At 44.9% G+C, this 18457-nt stretch overlaps 1 protein-coding gene across 1 annotated transcript in view; it reads right to left on the bottom strand.

The window, feature by feature from the left end:
* Positions 1-10076: 10076 nt before the first annotated feature.
* Positions 10077-18457, bottom strand: part of MPP1 (MAGUK p55 scaffold protein 1) — a 29652-nt gene continuing 21271 nt past the window's right edge. The window contains exon 12 of the mRNA XM_066581023.1: positions 10077-11035. Within this exon, the coding sequence (XP_066437120.1) occupies positions 10859-11035 (177 nt within the window). The 3' untranslated portion in view covers positions 10077-10858. The remainder of the gene's footprint in view (positions 11036-18457) is intronic.

The raw sequence follows: 18457 nt of genomic DNA on the forward strand, positions 1-18457 counted from the left end.
CAATCCCTAGACCTCTTTAGATGCACCCAATAATCCTATTTGCCTTGGCAGCAGCTGCCTGACACTGGTTGCTCCAGTTAAGCTCACAATTATCTGAAATTCCCAAGTCCTTTTCCATGTCAGTGTTTCCCATTTAGTGTGTAATGCTGACACGTATTTCCTCTGCCCGTGTGCAGAACCTTACATTTATCAGTGTTAAACCTCAGTTGCCACTTTTTACTCAATCCCCCACTTATGCAGATCCATTTGTAACCACATTCTGTCCTCTCTTGTGTTACCATATTTATCGCTTTATAAAACCCACCTGATGATAAGACGCTGCTAGGTTTTAGAGGAGGAAAAAGGAAAAAAATATTTTGAACTCCCCACGAGCAGGCCAGGAGGGGGTATTACAGGAGGAATAAAGAGCAGTAGTACCGCCTTAGAATGAAGTATATACCACTAGATCAACCTGCTTTTAGGATCCAGGGACAGCTGAGTGTAAATGTAATCGTTGTCTTATTACTTGTCACCCAGCTTTCCAGGAGCCCTGAATGCCATATTTGACTAGTTATAGCGATACATGTTGTATAAATGCTTGCATAACTCTGCAGCTGGCATTCAGGATCCTGGAAGAGCTGAGTGACAATGTAATGATTCCATTAGTTGTCACCCAATTTTTCAGGAACCCTGCATGGCATGTCTCAAAATGGTGAGGTATGAGGCATACATTTTAGCACAACTAGACACCAATCCGCTGTACCTATGGGTATCAACTCTGCTATGGAGCCTGCAGCTGTGTGATAAGGCTCACACGTCCACTCCATAGCAGGGAAGGAAAGCCGCCCCTATGAACAGCTGATTGGTGAACACTGGCAAGAACTGTGCATCCGCCTCCCCTAATCGGCTGCTCTATGAAGCAGACATGCGATCCTTGTCACACAGCTGCTGGCTCCATGCATAGCAGGGGAGGAGAGCCATCTGTACAAACAGCTGATTACTGAGAGAACTGCTGCCCCCATCTCAACTAATCCACTGTACGTACAGGCGGCTCCCCTCCCCTGCTATGGATGTCGTCCCTGCCCCAGCCAGCAGATGTATGATAAGATAAGGACGTGTAATCCTTTTCACACAGCTACCATCCGGGTCTGAATTTCGCCACATTCGCTCTATAGGATGCACTGACTTTTTTTCACTACACATTCTATTTATCTAATCTGTTGTTTTCTGATAGATTTTTCTTTATTCTGTTGTCTGTACACGACCATAGGGGCTGCCATCTTGCCCCAGTTACTTTTAGAGATATTCTTTACAGTAGCCTCTTAGACCATTGACACAATGGACGGGAACAGACCCATTTACTTCTATCGGAGAGTGTTCTAAGCATGTTCCGTGACGTGTAGAAGTGACTGTGTAGAGGGGGAGTAGATCAGCTGTGATCATCACCTTTTGTGAATACTGGATCTTTATCTAGATAAAGGTGTTATCTTAAATTGTAATCCTGCCTCTGATGATAAGGAGACTGCTGAAAGTTCTGTGCCATGGCTGTGATTGGTTCATTAGGCGCTGAATTGATTCTCGAGCACTGCGGCTCAGCCAACCAATCAGAGCCAGCGCTTCCTGGAGGTGGGATTTATGAACCCCCTAACCAGGAAGCGGTGGCTGAAGACTGCAAACAAGGAGGAGGAGAAGTGCAGCAGAGCGGACAGTGCCTGTTAGGTGGTGTATTGTTTTTTGGGTTTTTTTTAAATACAGCTAGGGCTTATTTTAGGGAAAACAGTTGGTCTTCCTACTGTTAAAGTTGCATCGCACCGAACGAAAACTGCGATTTTGTGTGATGCAACACAAAGGAAGGCTCCCTAGGGAAACATGGGCTACAAAACATCGCAAATCGTGGCAATATTTAGCATGCCATTATTTTTTTTTCTCGCAATGAAGTAGCCTACAAAACATCGCTAATGTGAAGGAAGCCATTGGAAAGCACGGGCTTCACATACATGCGATTTGTAGCACTGTCATGAGAAATAAATTTTAAAAATAAATTGGAGAGCCTACTAATGGATGGCAGAAGGATTATTTTTTCATTATTTCTTTTGCCAAGTAAGACAATTTTAAAATCTGCTTACCTAAAATATTTGTTTACTTGAGTCCAAAGGGATCATCAGAGGGGACGGCTTGATAGACATTCTGCCATGACAGCCCAGGGGCCTTTCAGACACCGCTAATTTCTTTTTCGTGAGTCCATCATGACAGCACTACTGGAGATTGCCCTTTGATCTTTCCAGGACAGGAAGAGGAGTTTAAGAGGCCGCCTCCCTCACACTGCTCCAGCAACTTCAAATTATTACGATAGTCTTTGTTTCTCTAAAGAATCTTCTTAGTATCATTTGTAACAATATAGTCTTACGTCACGAAAATATAATTCATAGCGGGTGGGAAATGTGTGCTGTCATGACGGACTCACGGAAAAGGAATTAACGGCCAAGACTAATTCTGTATTTTCTATTTCGTCCATACTGGAGGTAATACCAGATTAGAAACCAGTTTAGGGGAGGGATCACAGCCTGCAGAATTTTGCTCCCGAAAGCAGTATCCTTACCAAACTAAGTCTAAATGATAATGTTTAGAAAAAGTGTGGACACAAGTCCATGGGGCTGCTCTACATATCTGTTCACTCGAGGCTTCAGCCCTCTCAAGCCATGAAGATGCAAGAGCCCTAGTGGAATGGGCTTTAATCTCTTCTGGGGGATGCAAGTTCTTAGATATATAAGCCTCTCTGATGCACATCTTGATCCACCTAGTGATAGTATCTTTGGTGGCCACCTTCCCCTTGTTTTGGCCCTGACATTGACTAAAAAGACTTGTCAGATCTCCTAAATGATTGTGATGCCTGTATATATGTCATCACAGCTCATCTAACATCCAGATTATGTAACGTTTCCTCCCTACTGTTTTCCTAGTTTTGACAGAAGGAGGTTAATATAATCTCCACCACTATATGAAAAGAAGATACAGTTTTAGGATCAAAAGAGGGTTTCATTTTTAAAATTATATGGTCCTCTAAAAGCTTCTTTACACAATAGGGCCTGTATTTCCCATTTCCTTCTAGCAGTGGTTATTGCCACTAGGAAGACTGTCCTAATTGTTGGATTTTTTTTTAGAGTTATTTCATTAATGGATTCAAAAGGGGTTTTACAAATACTATCTAGAACTGTATTTCCTCTCAGCACCTTTTAAAAACCTTTTAACACACTTAGGTTTTACAAGGCAGATGGCAAAAAAGGTACTAAGAGCTGCCACTTGTATTCTCAGGGTTCTAGGACTCTATCCTTTTCCTTGTTCCTTTTGTAGGAACTCTAGTAACCTAGTATGTTAGGCTGAAGGGAGACAATTACCATCGAGTTCAGCCTGTTTCCACACTCCCCCCCCCCCCCCCCCCCTTTGTTGATCCAGAGGAAAGCAAAAAAAACAAGGCAGAAGCCTATTAGCCCATTTGGGGGGGGGGGGGGGGGGGGGGGGAACTTCCTTACCGACTCCATAATGGCTGTCAGAATAATCCCTGGATCAAAGTTTGAAAGTTCCTACCTGACTCCAAGACCCGGAACTAAAACGCGCTGGTTAATTAATATCTATATCCTGTACTATCATAGCGTTCTAGAAAGACATCAAGTCCCCTCTTAAACTCTATCAATTTTTGACATCGCCACATCCTCAGGTAGAGAGTTCCACAGTCTCACTGCTCTTACGGTAAAGAATCCCCTCCTATGTTGGTGAGGAAACCTTTGTTCCTCTAAACATAGAGGATGCCCTCTTGTTACCGTCGCAGTCCTGGGTATAAACAGATCATAGGAGAGATCCTTGTATCGTCCCTAATGTATTTATACATAGTTATTTGATCACCCCTTACCAGTCTTTTTCCAGGGTGAATAATCCCAATTTGGATAGCCTCTCCGGGTATTCCAGTCCTCCCATTCAGTTTATTAATTTTGTTGCCCTTCTTTGAACCCCCTCAAGCACCGCAATCTTTCCTGAGCACCGGTGACCAGAACTGTACACAGTATTCCATGTGGGGCCTGACAAGTGCCTTGTATAGTGGAAGAATAAACTTCTCATCCCTCGTACTTCTTTTAATGCACCCCAAGACGTTATTTGCTTTTTCAGCAGCTGACTGGCATTGATTGCTCCAGTTAAGTCAACAGTCAACTAGTACCCCCAGGTCTTTTTCCATATCACTTTTCCATACAGCCGTACCTTGTCCTCAGTTGTATTAATTACCTTGCATAATTGTGTATCGTCTGCAAATATCAATATTTTACTGTGCAGTTCCTCTATCAGGTCATTGATAAATATATTGAACAGTATAGGGCCTAGTACTAAACCCTGTGACGCCCCACTAGCGACAGTGGCCCAGAGTATGAACTGTTTGTTACTACCCTCGGCTTTCTATCTCTGAGCCAGTTCTTTACCCATCTACATACGTTTTCGCCCAGTCCGAGCGGTCTCATTTTATATATCAGCCTCTTATGCGGAGCAGTGTCGAATGCTTTAGAGAAGTTCAGATATACAAGATCAATAGACTCTCCCTGGTCTAACCTAGAACTTACTTCATTGTAGAAGCTGATCAAATTGGTCTGATATGATCGACCCCTCATGAAAAGTTATACCGTTCTTTTCCTTAAGGTATTCCAGGATGGCATCTCTCAAACCCCTTGAATAGTCTTCCAATTATTGAAGTGAGACTTCTTGACCTCTTTTTGTATATTGGAACCACATTGGCAATACACTAGTCCAGTGGAACAACCCCAGTCTCAATATTGTCCCTAAATATAAGAAATAGTGGTCTGTCTATCACGTCACTTAGTTTCCCTAGAACCCTTGGGTGTATTCCATCTGGGTCCAGTGATTTTAATCTTTTTTTAACTGGCTCTGCACTTCCTTCTGTGTTAGACAGTTGATATTTTCTGTGAGGTTTGTTTAATCTCCCTGCATCTCATGTGACGTTTCTTTTTCCTTCATGAATAATCTATTTAATAGATTTGCCTTTTCCCCACCATCTTCTATGGTTTCTCCTGTATTAATTGTTAAAGGGACAGTGCTTTCAGTGCAAATCCTTTTACCGTTTATATAATTGAAAAATAGTTTAGGGTTTTGATTTTCTAGCTCTCTTTGGCAATCAGTCTCTCTGCCTCCTTCTTGGCAGTTTTTATCTTATTTGTTTTTTTTCCTGCATGCTTTTAGCGCTTCCTAACTGCCTTTTTGTTTTAATAATTGAAACGCTTTCTTTTTCTGGCTTATTCCCCCCCCCCCCCCCCCCCCCTTACAGTCTTGTCGAGCCACATTGGTTTCCTTCTACTTGTAGTTCTCTTATTTTTAAAGGGTACAAACTGCTCACATGAGGTAAATAGGATGTTTTGAAACTTTTCCCATTTGTCGTCTGTACTGTTATTTTTGAGGATGCGGTCCCAATTAATGTTACCGATAGTAGTTCTAAGCTAATCACATTTTGCTTTACTAAAGTTTAGTTTTGTCGCCCCCTGATAAGGCTTCCTATTGAGTGACAGCTGGGAATTAACCAAGTGTCCCTCAACCTGCATCCCCATGATTCTGTCCGGTTTGTTAGTTAATAATAAGTCCAGGATGGCCCTCCCTCTAGTTGGCTCCTGTACAAGTTGGGTAAGGTATTTATCTTTAATTGTTTTCAAGTACTTATCACCTTGAAAGATTCACATGTTTTCCTATATGATAGAGCTGGATAATTAAAGTCTCGCATAAGAATTACGTCATTGCAGTTTGACACCTTCTATTTGCCTTATTAATAAGTTTTCAGTTTCTTCTTTTATTTTTGGTGGCCTACAGCAAACCCCTATCAGGATTTAGTTATTTTTTTCTCTCCCTGTATTTCTACACACACACACACATTCTACGTGTTCATCCCCTACACCTAAATCTTCCCGTAGCCTCGGTATTGAGTAGGATTTAACGTACAGACATACCCCTCCCCATTTCTGGTTTCCCACGGTCTCTTCTAAAGCAATTGCAACGCCGAAAATTCACTGCCCAATTTCACTTATCATTGAGCCATGTTTCAGTTATTCCCACTATGTTGTAATTTTCTTCAGACATCCTTGCTCAAGCTCACCCATGTTACTAATCAGACTTCTTACATTTGTTGCCATACAATTCATACAGTTATTCTTTGCATTCATTATGCTACTTATGGTCCTATTAGCTGTTCTATCAGTCCTAACTGCACTCTCCCCTCGCTCCCCATTCCCAATACTTGGTCCCAGGTTATTATCTACACTGTCTTCCCAACTATTACTCTTTTTGCCTTTAGTTATAATTTGGATTCACAAAATCCATATTGCGTTTACTACTCCTAAGACATTTTTTAGCCATTGTGGCATAAATTTTAGAGGTCACCTTTTTCCTTCTAGTCATAAGAGTATCCACAATTGCCCTTGGTTTCTTAATCCCTGTGCCTCAGTAATCAGGTCACTAATTGTAACTGGTGAACATTGGGGCAGTTTCCTGGGCCCTGTATGAGCAGATCCCTGTCTGCATGGTAGAGGAATCAGGGCCTGAACTGCTAGACTCAGATTCAGAGGCTACCATGGCCTTTTGCGTCACTGTGGAGCAAAAAATATGACCTTTATTTCAAGGTCTCTGTTTTTTTGGGTTTTTTTTTTTTTTTTTTAATAGCCCGAGTTATCAGAGATAGAGGAGCAAAAGCATAAGCCAGTGACATTTCACATCTTTGAGCAAATGCATCCAACTCTCTGGCTTGTCCTGTTGGATGCAGGGAGAAAAATTCATGGCACTTCAAGTTTTTACAGGAGGCAAACAGATCTGAAGTTTCCCCCATCAGGCTATTAGCTGGTTGAACATCAGTGTTGAAGAACCACTCCCCCAGGTCGAGTTGTTGCCTGATGAGATAATCTGCTATCTTGTTTTGAGATCCTCTCCGATGGACTGCTCCTATGGACTGAAGTTTGTCCTCTTCACAGAAAAAAAACAAACCGTTTGTCAGCTTCTGTTACGTGACGCTGCCTGGCCCCTCTTCCTGATGACGAAGAAAGGAAACAGTCGTCATTATCAGAATATATTCTGCCATGCGTCCCTTTTAATTCATTTTGTTGCATTCATCAGGATTTCCCAGACTGCTCTACGTGTTAGAAGACTGGGAACTAATGAAAGGAGGCTAGGACCTCTGAAAAATGGTTTGCCCTACTTGAGCCTCCCAACCTGATTTACTTGCATTGGTAGTTATCAAGACCAAAAGGATCCCCATGCCACCATATTTCCTTGCTAAGATTATTGGATAGAGTCCACCAGGTCAATGACCTCTTAGTGGGGATAACAATTTTTTTGATCTAGGGATGACTTCTGTCCCACTAGGAAAGAACCTCACTTTAGAAGGGCCTAGAACATGCCAGAGCCCATGGCAAGATGGTTTAGCCTCCAGACATTTTCCTCAGAATTTGCATTGCTTCTCTAATAGGTAAAAAGCTTTTCTTTTTTTTTTCGCCTGCAGAAGGGATGATGAGCCTAAGCCTGTATCTAACAGTACCCCAAAGGAACACTTTTTTAGTGTCCGGGGTCAGACTATTTTTTTTTTAAATTTATTCCACCCCAGACCTGACAAAAGTTCTATCGTCTGGGTCAGTTCAGTTGACATGGTAGGTTTATCATCTGCAATTATTAACAGGTCATCTAAGTATGGAACAATATTAACCCCTTGCCCTCTGAGGTGAGCTATTGACTATCATTATTTTGGAAAATAAACACGGGGCTGTTGCCACACCATAAGACAGACAGACACACAAACTGAACATGGTGAGTGTTTGTATCCATTTGAACTGCAAACCTCATGTATTTTTGGTACATTTGATTGACTGGTATATGGTAGTAAGCACCCTTTAAATCTAAGGTGCATAAGACGCTGTTTTGCTTCGTTAGAGATATAGTAGATTTAATGGTTTCCATTTTAAAATTTCCTATTTATTGAGACTTAAGACTTATTATTCTAGAGGACCCGTTTGGCTTGGGAACTATGGCTATTTTTGAATAGTAACCTTTTCCCTGTTCACTAAAAGGGAACTGGAACTATTGCACCCATCTGTAAAAAGGTCCTTCACCCCTTCTTGTATTTTTGGTGGTAATTAATGTACTGATAAATTGTAATCACCAATTTCCCAGGTGGTCGGGAGTAAAATTCTATCCTTTAACTCTGCTGGATTATTCGCAATACCCATGCATTATCAGACATAAGCGTCCATTTCCCGTAGCATAGGAGCAATCTGCCTCCCACTGGCTGCTTGACTTCAGAGGATATTTGGAGCAGGAATGGTAGTGGAAGGTTTTACCTTTCCATCCCTTAGGGTGCGGGCAGACGAGCGTAGGCGTATTTACGTTCGCACGAGCGCAACGTATAATCGCCCGAGCGATCGTTTTTCACCGATCACAACCAGAGCTAGAAAGCGTATTTTCGTTTGTTCCTACTTTGCAAACGGTCTTTTCGGCGATCAAATATGCGTTGGCGCGTATTTCGGTCGCATATGTTCCGTTTTTACGTGCCGTAAAATCGCCCATGTGAACGAATACATTCGAAACCATTGCCTCAGATGGTCACGTATATACGTTTGGTCGCAAAAACGCGCCGTTTATGCGCTCGTCTGCCCGCACCCTTAGGATAAGACCATCTGCCTGATTTTCCTTTCCGTCTGGTCTGTCTCTGCAGGTAGCCAGGTCTGTATGTCTAACGAGTGTCTCTTAGCCCAAAATCTCTGGGTAGTCCCTTCTCTTTCCACACTTTCCAGGATTTTATTGTTCGGCATCAAATAAATATTCACCTTGAAAGGGGGATGTTGCATAGACAGTTTTTGGATGTTGTATCCGCTCTCTATGCCTTCAGCCATCATGCCCTCCTAGAGGAATTATTCAGACTTGCATTTCTTGCAGCAATTATGAGGGATTCTACGCACACATAAGCCAAGAAACCTGTCCCTTTTTTTTCTGTAAAAGGGATACCCTTGCATATCTATTTCCTGGGAGGTTCTTGCTTTTAGATTGTCCTCCAGGCTTGTGAGCCAGAGAAACATAGTTCTGGCCACGAATGTGGCTGCAATAGTAGCCTCTATCATGGTAGATGTGGCTTCCCATGATATCTTAAGTAACAGATCTGCTTTTTTTGTCCATAGGATCCCGTAGTTGAGAGGAGTCTTCAAATGGAAGGGAGGCATTTCTGGTTGCTTTAGCCACAGGTGAATCTACTTTAGGGATTTCACTCCATAGGAGTGTCTCTTCTGAATTAAATAGGAGTCTCCCTTTGAACTCTCTTGAAAGTTAACTTGTTCTTGACCTTTTCCCATTCGTCTGTTACAAATTTCTTGAGTATCATTTATATGAAAGTTAGTTCAAGGTCTAGATCTAAGTCCAAACATCTTGCTGTATTGATCTAGACTTCTTAAATCTTCATTATGCTGCAAACAGCTCTAATTAATTCCTCTAAGTATTAGAAAAGTAATATTTTCTGTCTTTTTCCACAATGAGTGAAGTCTTCTAAATAGTCACTATCCGATAATGCACCATCTGGCCACTCAGATTCAGATGAAATTATACTCATAGTACAAGGTCTTTTAAGCGGTTTGGAGAGGCCAGGCTGGGGATCTGCCCTCATGGCTTGCAGCTGCAGTGTAGGGGTCTTAGATGGCAGACCTGAGCTGCTATGACAACTCATCAGCACCCCACAGTTACATCAAGGCCAATGGGGAGTCAGAAGGGTCTCCCTTTCTCCGGCTTACATCTTAGATACCACAATCAGTAGCGACCTTGGCACCTAAGATGTCATTAACTCTGATCCCAGCTGGAGTAGGGCCATGTATTACAACCTTGTTCCTGCTCATTTCCGAGGTTCAGTGGCAGCACACGTGATATTACCATGACGTAAATGTAAGTCATAGAGCAGGAATTACTCTTACCATGCTGCACATTCTCATTATTTGGTTTTCAAGGTGTTGAAATGCAAAATAAGCTGCCTCTTTGGAAGGGAAAAAAATTGAGACATAATGGAAAAAAAAAACACCCAACAACACTGCTTTATTTAATGTACTTTATTGGTTTACATCCAAGTCAATACAGTAACCTCTTAAGATGTGGCTTGAGATTAAAAGGATGTTTTTCCTGGCAAAGATGAACATGATTCTGAGCTTTAATAGCAGTACAAATATATAACTACTAAAGGAGGTTTTGGTTGTTGGCACCTTCAAATATACATATACTTGTACACTTTTAAAACCACCTGGTCTAGCATGTTGGGAACAAGTTGCAGACAATGTATCACAAAGCCTTACAGAGTAGACATAGGAGGTAAAGGTTCTCTACTATTTAGCAAACGGATGTTGATGATAATATAAGGTAAGCAGGAAGGCATTCTAGCCACGTATGATATGTATCACTTTGTGGGCTGACTTCGGGTCTCGGAGTATAGTTCACCAAGTGACAAGTACCGACCCACACAGCGCTCATTCACCAGGCTACTCCTACTGTGTGCAAACAGGGCAGAATTCATTTCCTGCCACAATCGGTCCAAAAACATTCTTGTTATACAGGGATTTAAATATTCATCCTCATTCCTGCCATAAACACTCACATGATTTGTACTTTACTGGGTATAAAACCGACAATACTGAAGTTATTGTACAGGATCGGATTTCTCAGAAGAGTGCAGGCATGGCAGAAACAGCATCCTGAAATGTTCGGAAACCTGGAAAGACTGTATGGAATTTTACTAAAGGAGGGAACAGATAATTTGTTGTATGTTTGGCAGCAAATCCCCTATACTGGAGTGGATGTTGGCTTATAATGTATAGTAATCTCGTCAATATACCCAGGTGACTGGGACCCACTGGGACGAGGCACATGCTGCATCAAGAGCCCCTAGTAGATCTTGAACGGTTTGTTCCACATCATTATTAACGAGTGTCAAGTCGAAGTATTGTGCATAGCGAGCCCGGAGAACCTCGGAATCTGCACGAAGCTTCTGGAGTGCATCAGACTAGAAAAGAGACACAAGTGTAAACCAAAGATAGCAAATACAGAGAAGAGGGGGGAAAAAAAAGCACAAAACATTAAAAAGTAACCCCAAGTCAATTTCATTACTTTGTACATTGGAATCGAAGACAAACTAGTTTAAATGTAATTCTTTTTCTCTATATCGGCACTGGGCAAAGGTTTTTCATCAGAGAGGGCTTTATATAGAATCTTATGTCAAATATTCATATATACGTATCTATTCTATATAATGCTAGTCACTGGGCATTATAAGTCACTGCATGGTTTTGGATAACAGGGCACATACGGCAGCAGTTTTAGTTGGCGTCGGGTCATTTTCTTTATGTATGTATTTTTATTCATAATTTATCTTTTACTTATTTTTGTAACTAGTTTTTTTTTTACCATCTATGTTCCCCATGATGTAGTAAGACCTCTGGGGATCACTCACATGGTTTTTTAATTTCACATTTCTCCACTGTAGCTGGGGCAGCCATCAGAGCCCCAGTTATAGGGAAAAACCGTCACCTTGTAGTGACCCTTCAACTCTGCTGTGCAGGGGACACCTGGTGGTCATGTGATCACTGGGTCAAATAGCGGAAGTAACACTTTTGCTTTCTCTCTGCACTACATCGTGCTCATTGAATACTATGTAGCCTGGAAAAGCAGAAGGCAGAAAAGGTTAAAAACCGCTGCTGCCTTCTCTGGGTCCTCAGCTGTCAATGACAGCAGAGGACCCAACCTGGTCCTGCTCAATTGCAGGAGCTTTAATAAAAGCCCAGGACCAAGAGCCGTAACTTTTACACCTTTGTTCCTTAAATGGTTAAAAGAAATGTACATAAATAGATGATGATGTAATAAACACCCAGTCAAAGATCCTCAAAGTGTTTCTTGGTAACTACTATCGGAATAGGCTGCTCAAGATACTTTGAGGCATACAGATTTTTAACAGGTCTGTATTGCAATTTGGTGGGGATCAGGATACCAGATTGTTATTGACAGTGTCAAAACCTAACATGGGATGCAGCAAGCAATTGCATTAGATTGCCCTAAATATACAGAGTTAGAGGGGGACTTCAGACAAACGAGAAGAGGTTTTAAAACCAATAACTACAACATTGTTTCAACACACAAAGCAATCCAGGCGGCATCAAAGAGGAGCACTTTAAAACTCCACCATAAGGAGATCGTTTATTGCATGCAATCCCTGCATAGCAGCAACGTTTCGACCCATAGAGCAGACGGGTCTTTGTCAAGCTTTGTCTATGGGTTGAAATGTTGCTGCTATGCAGGGATTGCATGCAATAAAGCATCTCCTCCTTATTGCGGAGTTTTAAAGTGCTCCTATTTGATCTGCCCGAATTGTTTTGTGCGTTGGACTACTTGTGGATCGCGTTCCCGATCCTTCTAGAGGCGTGCATCGTATGGACCCAGCAAAACGAATTATCGTTTGTCATTCAGTTTATGCCGGCATGAAAAAAATGTAATGATCGGCCAGTCGTTCATCTATGCTCTGCCGCCTATTTACGGTGAATGGTAATGATACCATCTAGTGCACCATAAAAGACATTCATGTTCACATTGCTGATTGCTCCCAGAGTAATCCGTGATGACATACAGTGGATCATGTGACCTGCTGGAGTACACAGCGCTCATCATCCAACAGATGCAGTCATGAATAGCCTGTGGACTTTCGATCGCCTTTAACCCTCTCCATTCTAGCCGGCTCAGTACAGACCAGCCAGATCACACCGTAACTGTCCCCTTGGCTTTATACTTGTCTGGGACATCCTTGCAGTTTCTGCGTCCATTTCTATCCTGCACAACTGTCCGTCTAGTATAAACTGCAGAAGAGTTTTTGCCCTGGACGTCACCATTTGATGCTCTGGCTGCTTAGATGTGCGATGAACTTTGATCGTGGTATCAAAATATTTAAAGGCTACAAGCAGAACCAACTCTGATCGAGGCTGTTGCCGGCAGATGTAGAAAACAGCCAACACCCACTGGGTATGGAGTGGACTCGGGCCTTGGACCACGCCAAACACCCTTCATGATTACATGACGTTTTTTGCTCCAAAGTGTGGGGCGCAGGAACACAACACTCACGGATACACCTTCACCACCATTTTTCTTAGTTTCCGAAAGGCCTGTACCCTTGGTAATATAAACCTTTCTCTGCACCGCTCTTGTCCAGTGTGCTGCATGGGTGGAGGGATGCGAGACGAGGCTTGTCAATGAACGTATGGCAGAGCATCTGCACTATTTTCAATGGCTCATTGTCCATGAACACCTGTGAAATCACCCTGCACACGCAGGTTGCAGCATGGTTATTCATGGCCAAGCATTGTCATGTGCCCTTCTAGCCCACGCAGCATACTAAGAGGAGTAGTGTGGTGGCGGCAAATAAGCGCTCCATCACCAGCGGACATGAAGTCCGGAACGAAGAAGAATACAAAAATTAGTGATGAAGATCTATCCATATGCGTTAGGCTTTCCTGCCCCCTACATTTTAGAACACAGTCCACATAAAAGTAACTTATTTCGTTGATCCATATAAAGAACAGGTGATAAGGACTTATTTTTTCTCCACTATAGTTAACACATTAAGGGTACTTTTCACTGGGGGGGGTGGGTGGAAATCGTTCTAGGAGGGCTGCTCCTATATATCTGCTGCCAGTTTCTAAGTGAAATCCAAGTTCAACTGCATAGACCCCAAATACAGCAACTAACTACAACTTTTTCAGTGCGCCTACCGCTGCAATGCTACTAACTAGCACAGATCTGTAGACATTCGTTAGACTCGATCTAAAAGCCATCTTTATAACAGAACTATTTCCCTGTGCACGCCTCTCCCTGTGGTCAGGACTGGGTGCAGGCACACAGAAAACAACCCTTTACCCTAGCAAGAATGTGTTCTCACCTTCTCTTCCCAGCCCGCCAGCTCTCTGATGCCCTGTGTCTCCATGCATGGAGCATCTATTAATGTGTCTCAGGATTATACGTGTTACATGGAGATGCAATACATTGGGTACGCTGGGAAGAGAAGCTGCATGCAGCTTCCTGCTAGCGTGGAAGGATTCACTTCAATGTGCGGAGTCCCAACCCAAAATACAAAGGCAATGCATAGGAAAGGTAGGATTATACCTACCCGATAATCAGGTTTCCAGGAGTCTCCACGACAGCACCACCTGAGATCGCCTCCTCCTGATAGCACAGGAACACACCGAGAGGTTAAAGTTCCCCCCCCCGTCCTCCCCTCCTCAGTGTATTATAACGAAACTGCCGGGGTAGGAGCTAACTTAAATTTTTTCCTATCTGGTATACTTTTTATTTTATTATCTTTTATTTATTTAATTATTTTTATATACATTATTCTTTCTTGGGGAGGGAATGTACGGGTGCTGTCGTGGAGACTCCTGGAAACCTGATTATCGGGTAGGTATAATCCTACCTTTCCCAGGGAGTCTCCACGACAGCACCACCTGAGACGTATCAACTAAAGTAATTCTAGGGTGGGATTGCCGCTGAGAGGACCTTACGACCGAAGGACATGTCCTCGTCTAGCTGCACCTTTACCCTGTAGTGTTTGACGAAAGTATGGGGCTTTTTCCATACTGCTGCCTTACATATTTGCTCTACTGATGCCGAGCCATGCTCGGCCCATGAGGTCGCTACTGCCCTTGTGGAATGGGCTTTAAGAGCCGAGGGGGCCTCCTTCCCCAAAGCCTTATATGACTCGCTAATGGCCAGGCGAATCCACCTGGCTATAGAGCTTTTGGCTGCTTTCTTTCCCTTATTAGGGCCTGAATATTGGACGAACAGGTTGTCGTCCTGCCTCCATGGGCCTGTGGCCTCGATGTACGTCAAGACTGCTCTTCTGACGTCCAAACAGCTTAGGGTTCGCTCGCTCTCGTCTTTTGGGTGATTATAGAACGAGGGTATTATTATGTCATGGGCCCTATGGAATGGGGATACCACCTTAGGCAAAAAGGTCGGGTCTGTTTTAAAGACTAACTTGGTATCTGTAATCTTGAGGAGCGGGTGGCGTATGGATAGGGCCTGTAGCTCGCTGACCCGCCTGGCTGAGGAAATTGCCACTAGGAAGATAGTTTTTACTGTGAGCATTTTTAATGAGAGCCCCTCCATTGGTTCGAAGGGGTCCCCTGTCATGGCCCTCAAGACTAAATTAAGGTTCCAGTCTGGGCAAATATTGGTGGACCTGGGTCGAAGCCTATCTGCCGCTGCCAGGAATCTATTGATCCACCCGTCCCCGGATAACTTAGTGTCAAACAGGGCGCTAAGGGCTGCCGTTTGGACTCTTAGGGTGCTTGGGGCGAGGCCCATATCCAGGCCGTCCTGTAGAAAGTCCAGGATCAGAGGGACGTCCGCACTGCTGCCTGAGGAGCCCCTCTCGTCTCCAAGAGGTAAACCTCCTCCAGATTCTCTGGTATATGCGGTTGGTAGTCTCTTTCCTGCTTGCCATTAGCGTTCTGACTACCTTGCTTGAGAATCCCCTGCCCCTCAGTATGGATTCTTCAGTAACCAAGCTGTTAGATGAAGTCTGCTTACGTCGGGGTAGTTCAGGGGTCCCTGCGTTAGGAGATTCTCTTGAGCCAGAAGGGTAACTGGCTCCTGGATGCTCAAGTCTCTCAGGAGGCTGAACCAGCTCCTTCTTGGCCAAAAGGGAGCCACAAGGATCAGGGTGCACGGTTGTGACCTGAAGTACTGTAGTACCCTTGGGATTAGTGGGATCGGGGGAAATGCGTACGCCAGTTCTCCTCCCCAGTCCTGGCTCAGGGCGTCCACCGCTGTCGGTTGGTCTTCCCGTCTGAGGGAGAAGAAGTTCGTCACCTTGGCGTTTTGTTTTGACGCGAATAGGTCTATTTGCGGGGGACCCCATTTGTCCGTCACTATCCGGAATGCCTCCTGGGATAAGGACCATTCTCCTGGGTCTAAGCGCCCCCGGCTGAGGAAGTCTGCTCTTTGATTCAGAGATCCCTTTAAGTGTACCGCTGACAGTGAGATGATGCGGCCCTCCGCCCAGCGAAATATCCTTTGCGCGATACTTTGCAGAGCTGGTGACCTCGTGCCCCCCTGGTGTCGGATATGGGCCACTGCCGTGGTGTTGTCCGACAGTACCCGTATATGTTGGTTTCTTACCGTCTCCCCCAGGTGCTGCAGGGCCTTCCAGATTGCTTGTAGCTCCCTGTAGTTTGAGGATTGATGCTTCGTCTGCGGTGGCCATGGGCCCTGTAGGAGCTGGTCTCCGACGTGCGCCCCCCACCCCCAGGAGCTTGCATCTGTCGTGATCTGTACTGCCGGGTGCAATATCCAGTGGACTCCTTTTCTTAGATTTCTTGGGGACGTCCACCAGCGTAAGGATACCCTTACCGAGTTCCTGATCTGTATTCTGTTTTCTAACGAAGCCTGCCTGCCGTCCCATGCTGCGAGGACTGCTGCTTGCAGGGGTCTGGTATGTGCCTGTGCCCATGCTACCCCCGGGATGCATGATGTTAGACTTCCTAGGAGGGACATAGCCTCCCGGATTGTGCATGACCGTCTCTGCATAAAGGATTTTACCATGTGCCGAATTTTCTGCCCCTTTGCCTCGGGGAGGAAGGAGCATTGGGCCTCTGAGTCGAGTGTTATGCCTAAAAACACCTTCTCCGTGCTGGGGTTTAGGCTGGACTTCTCCCAATTTATGATCCAACCTAGGAACTGTAACAGGCTGAGCACTGTTGCCAAGTTCTCTACTAGGCGTTCCCTGGACTCGGCTATGATTAGTATGTCGTCCAGGTATGGGATTATTAGGATCGACCTCTGCCTTAGGTAGGCTGCAACCTCCGCCATGATCTTCGTGAAAATGCGGGGTGCTGAGGAGATTCCAAAGGGAAGGCATCTGAATTGAAGATGCCTTGTCTTGCTGCCCATTTCCAACGCGAACCTTAGGTACTTCCTTGAGTCCCTGTGGATCGGTACATGCAGATAGGCGTCTTTCAGGTCGATCGAGGCCATGTAGGCCCCCCTGGGGATCAACTTTACCGCTGATGTGATGGACTCCATCCTGAATTTTCGATATTTTATGAAAACGTTCAGGGGTTTTAGATTTATTATCAGGCGTGAACCTCCCCCGGGTTTCTTTACTAGAAAGAGTCTGGAGTAATGCCCCCAGGTCTCCTTCCTGTGGCACGAGGGACACTGCCTTTAGATGTCTTAGGTCCTGTACCGCCTGCTGAAGCGGGTACAGTTGTTGTACTGGACCTCGCGTGATAATATATTTTCTCCTGGGGGGGGGGATACTAACTCGATTCTGTATCCCTGCTGCAGGATCTCCGGGATCCACGGGCTCCTGCAAATCGAGGCCCACCGATCCGCAAAGCCCTGCAGCCTCGCCCCCACTGGGATGGCGTCAGGGCTTCTGCTTGGCTGGGTCCCCCTGGTGCGGGTTGAAGAGGAAGCTTCTCCCTCTGCCTCCCTTGGGGTAACTCCATCGGCCCATCTTGCCCTTGCCTTTATAGGGTTCCGATTGTTGTGCCGGGGTTCGGAAGAAGGTCTTCCCCTTACGTTGTCTTTCCTCCGGGAATCCCTTCTTCTTATCCGACGCTTTCTCTAGTATTTTATCTAGATCCGGACCAAAGAGGAATTGGCCGTGAAAGGGTAGCGAGCACAATTTATTCTTGGATGTTAGGTCGCCCGACCATGACCTCAGCCAGAGGACCCTCCTGGCCGAGTTGGTTAGGGCCGTTGCTTTTGCCGAAAGCTTCACTGACTCCGCTGCTGCGTCTGCCAGGAAGTTAGTGGCCATCTTTAACATAGGGAGGGAATCTATGATCTGCTCCCTTGGTGTTTTGCTCGAGATGTGCAGCTCCAGTTGTTCGAGCCACACACCCAGGGTTCTGGCGACGCACGTGGCTGCCACCCCTGGCCTGAGCGTACTGGCCGCTGCCTCCCAGGATCTTCTTAGTAGGCCCTCCGCCTTGCGATCCATTGGGTCTCTAAGCTGTGTGGCGTCCTCGAAGGGCAATGTTGTCCTCCTAGCCACCTTAGCCACTGGGACGTCTACCTTGGGTACTTCCTCCCAATTCGCACATACCCCCTCCTCAAACGGGTAGCGCCTCTTCACCCCCTTAGACGAGAAGGATCCCGTGTCGGGCTTCTCCCACTCCTTAAGTATTAATTTTGTTACGTTGCTATGGACCGGGAAGGTATGTTTCTTCCTCTCCCCTAAACCCCCAAAGACCTCGTCCTGCATTGAACGGGGTTCCTTGGGCTCCTCCATTTTCAGTGTAGCTCTAACGGAGTTAATCAGCTCCGTTAAATCTTCTCTATGGAAGAGGTACTTTTGGTATTCCTCTTCCTCTGAGGACTCCTCAAGCATCAGCTCTTCCGGTTCAGATCCTGAACTCTCTGAGTCTGAGAGTTCCTG

Source organism: Eleutherodactylus coqui, chromosome 10, assembly GCF_035609145.1.
Source record: "Eleutherodactylus coqui strain aEleCoq1 chromosome 10, aEleCoq1.hap1, whole genome shotgun sequence".
In the NCBI taxonomy this organism is placed as follows: domain Eukaryota; kingdom Metazoa; phylum Chordata; class Amphibia; order Anura; family Eleutherodactylidae; genus Eleutherodactylus; species Eleutherodactylus coqui.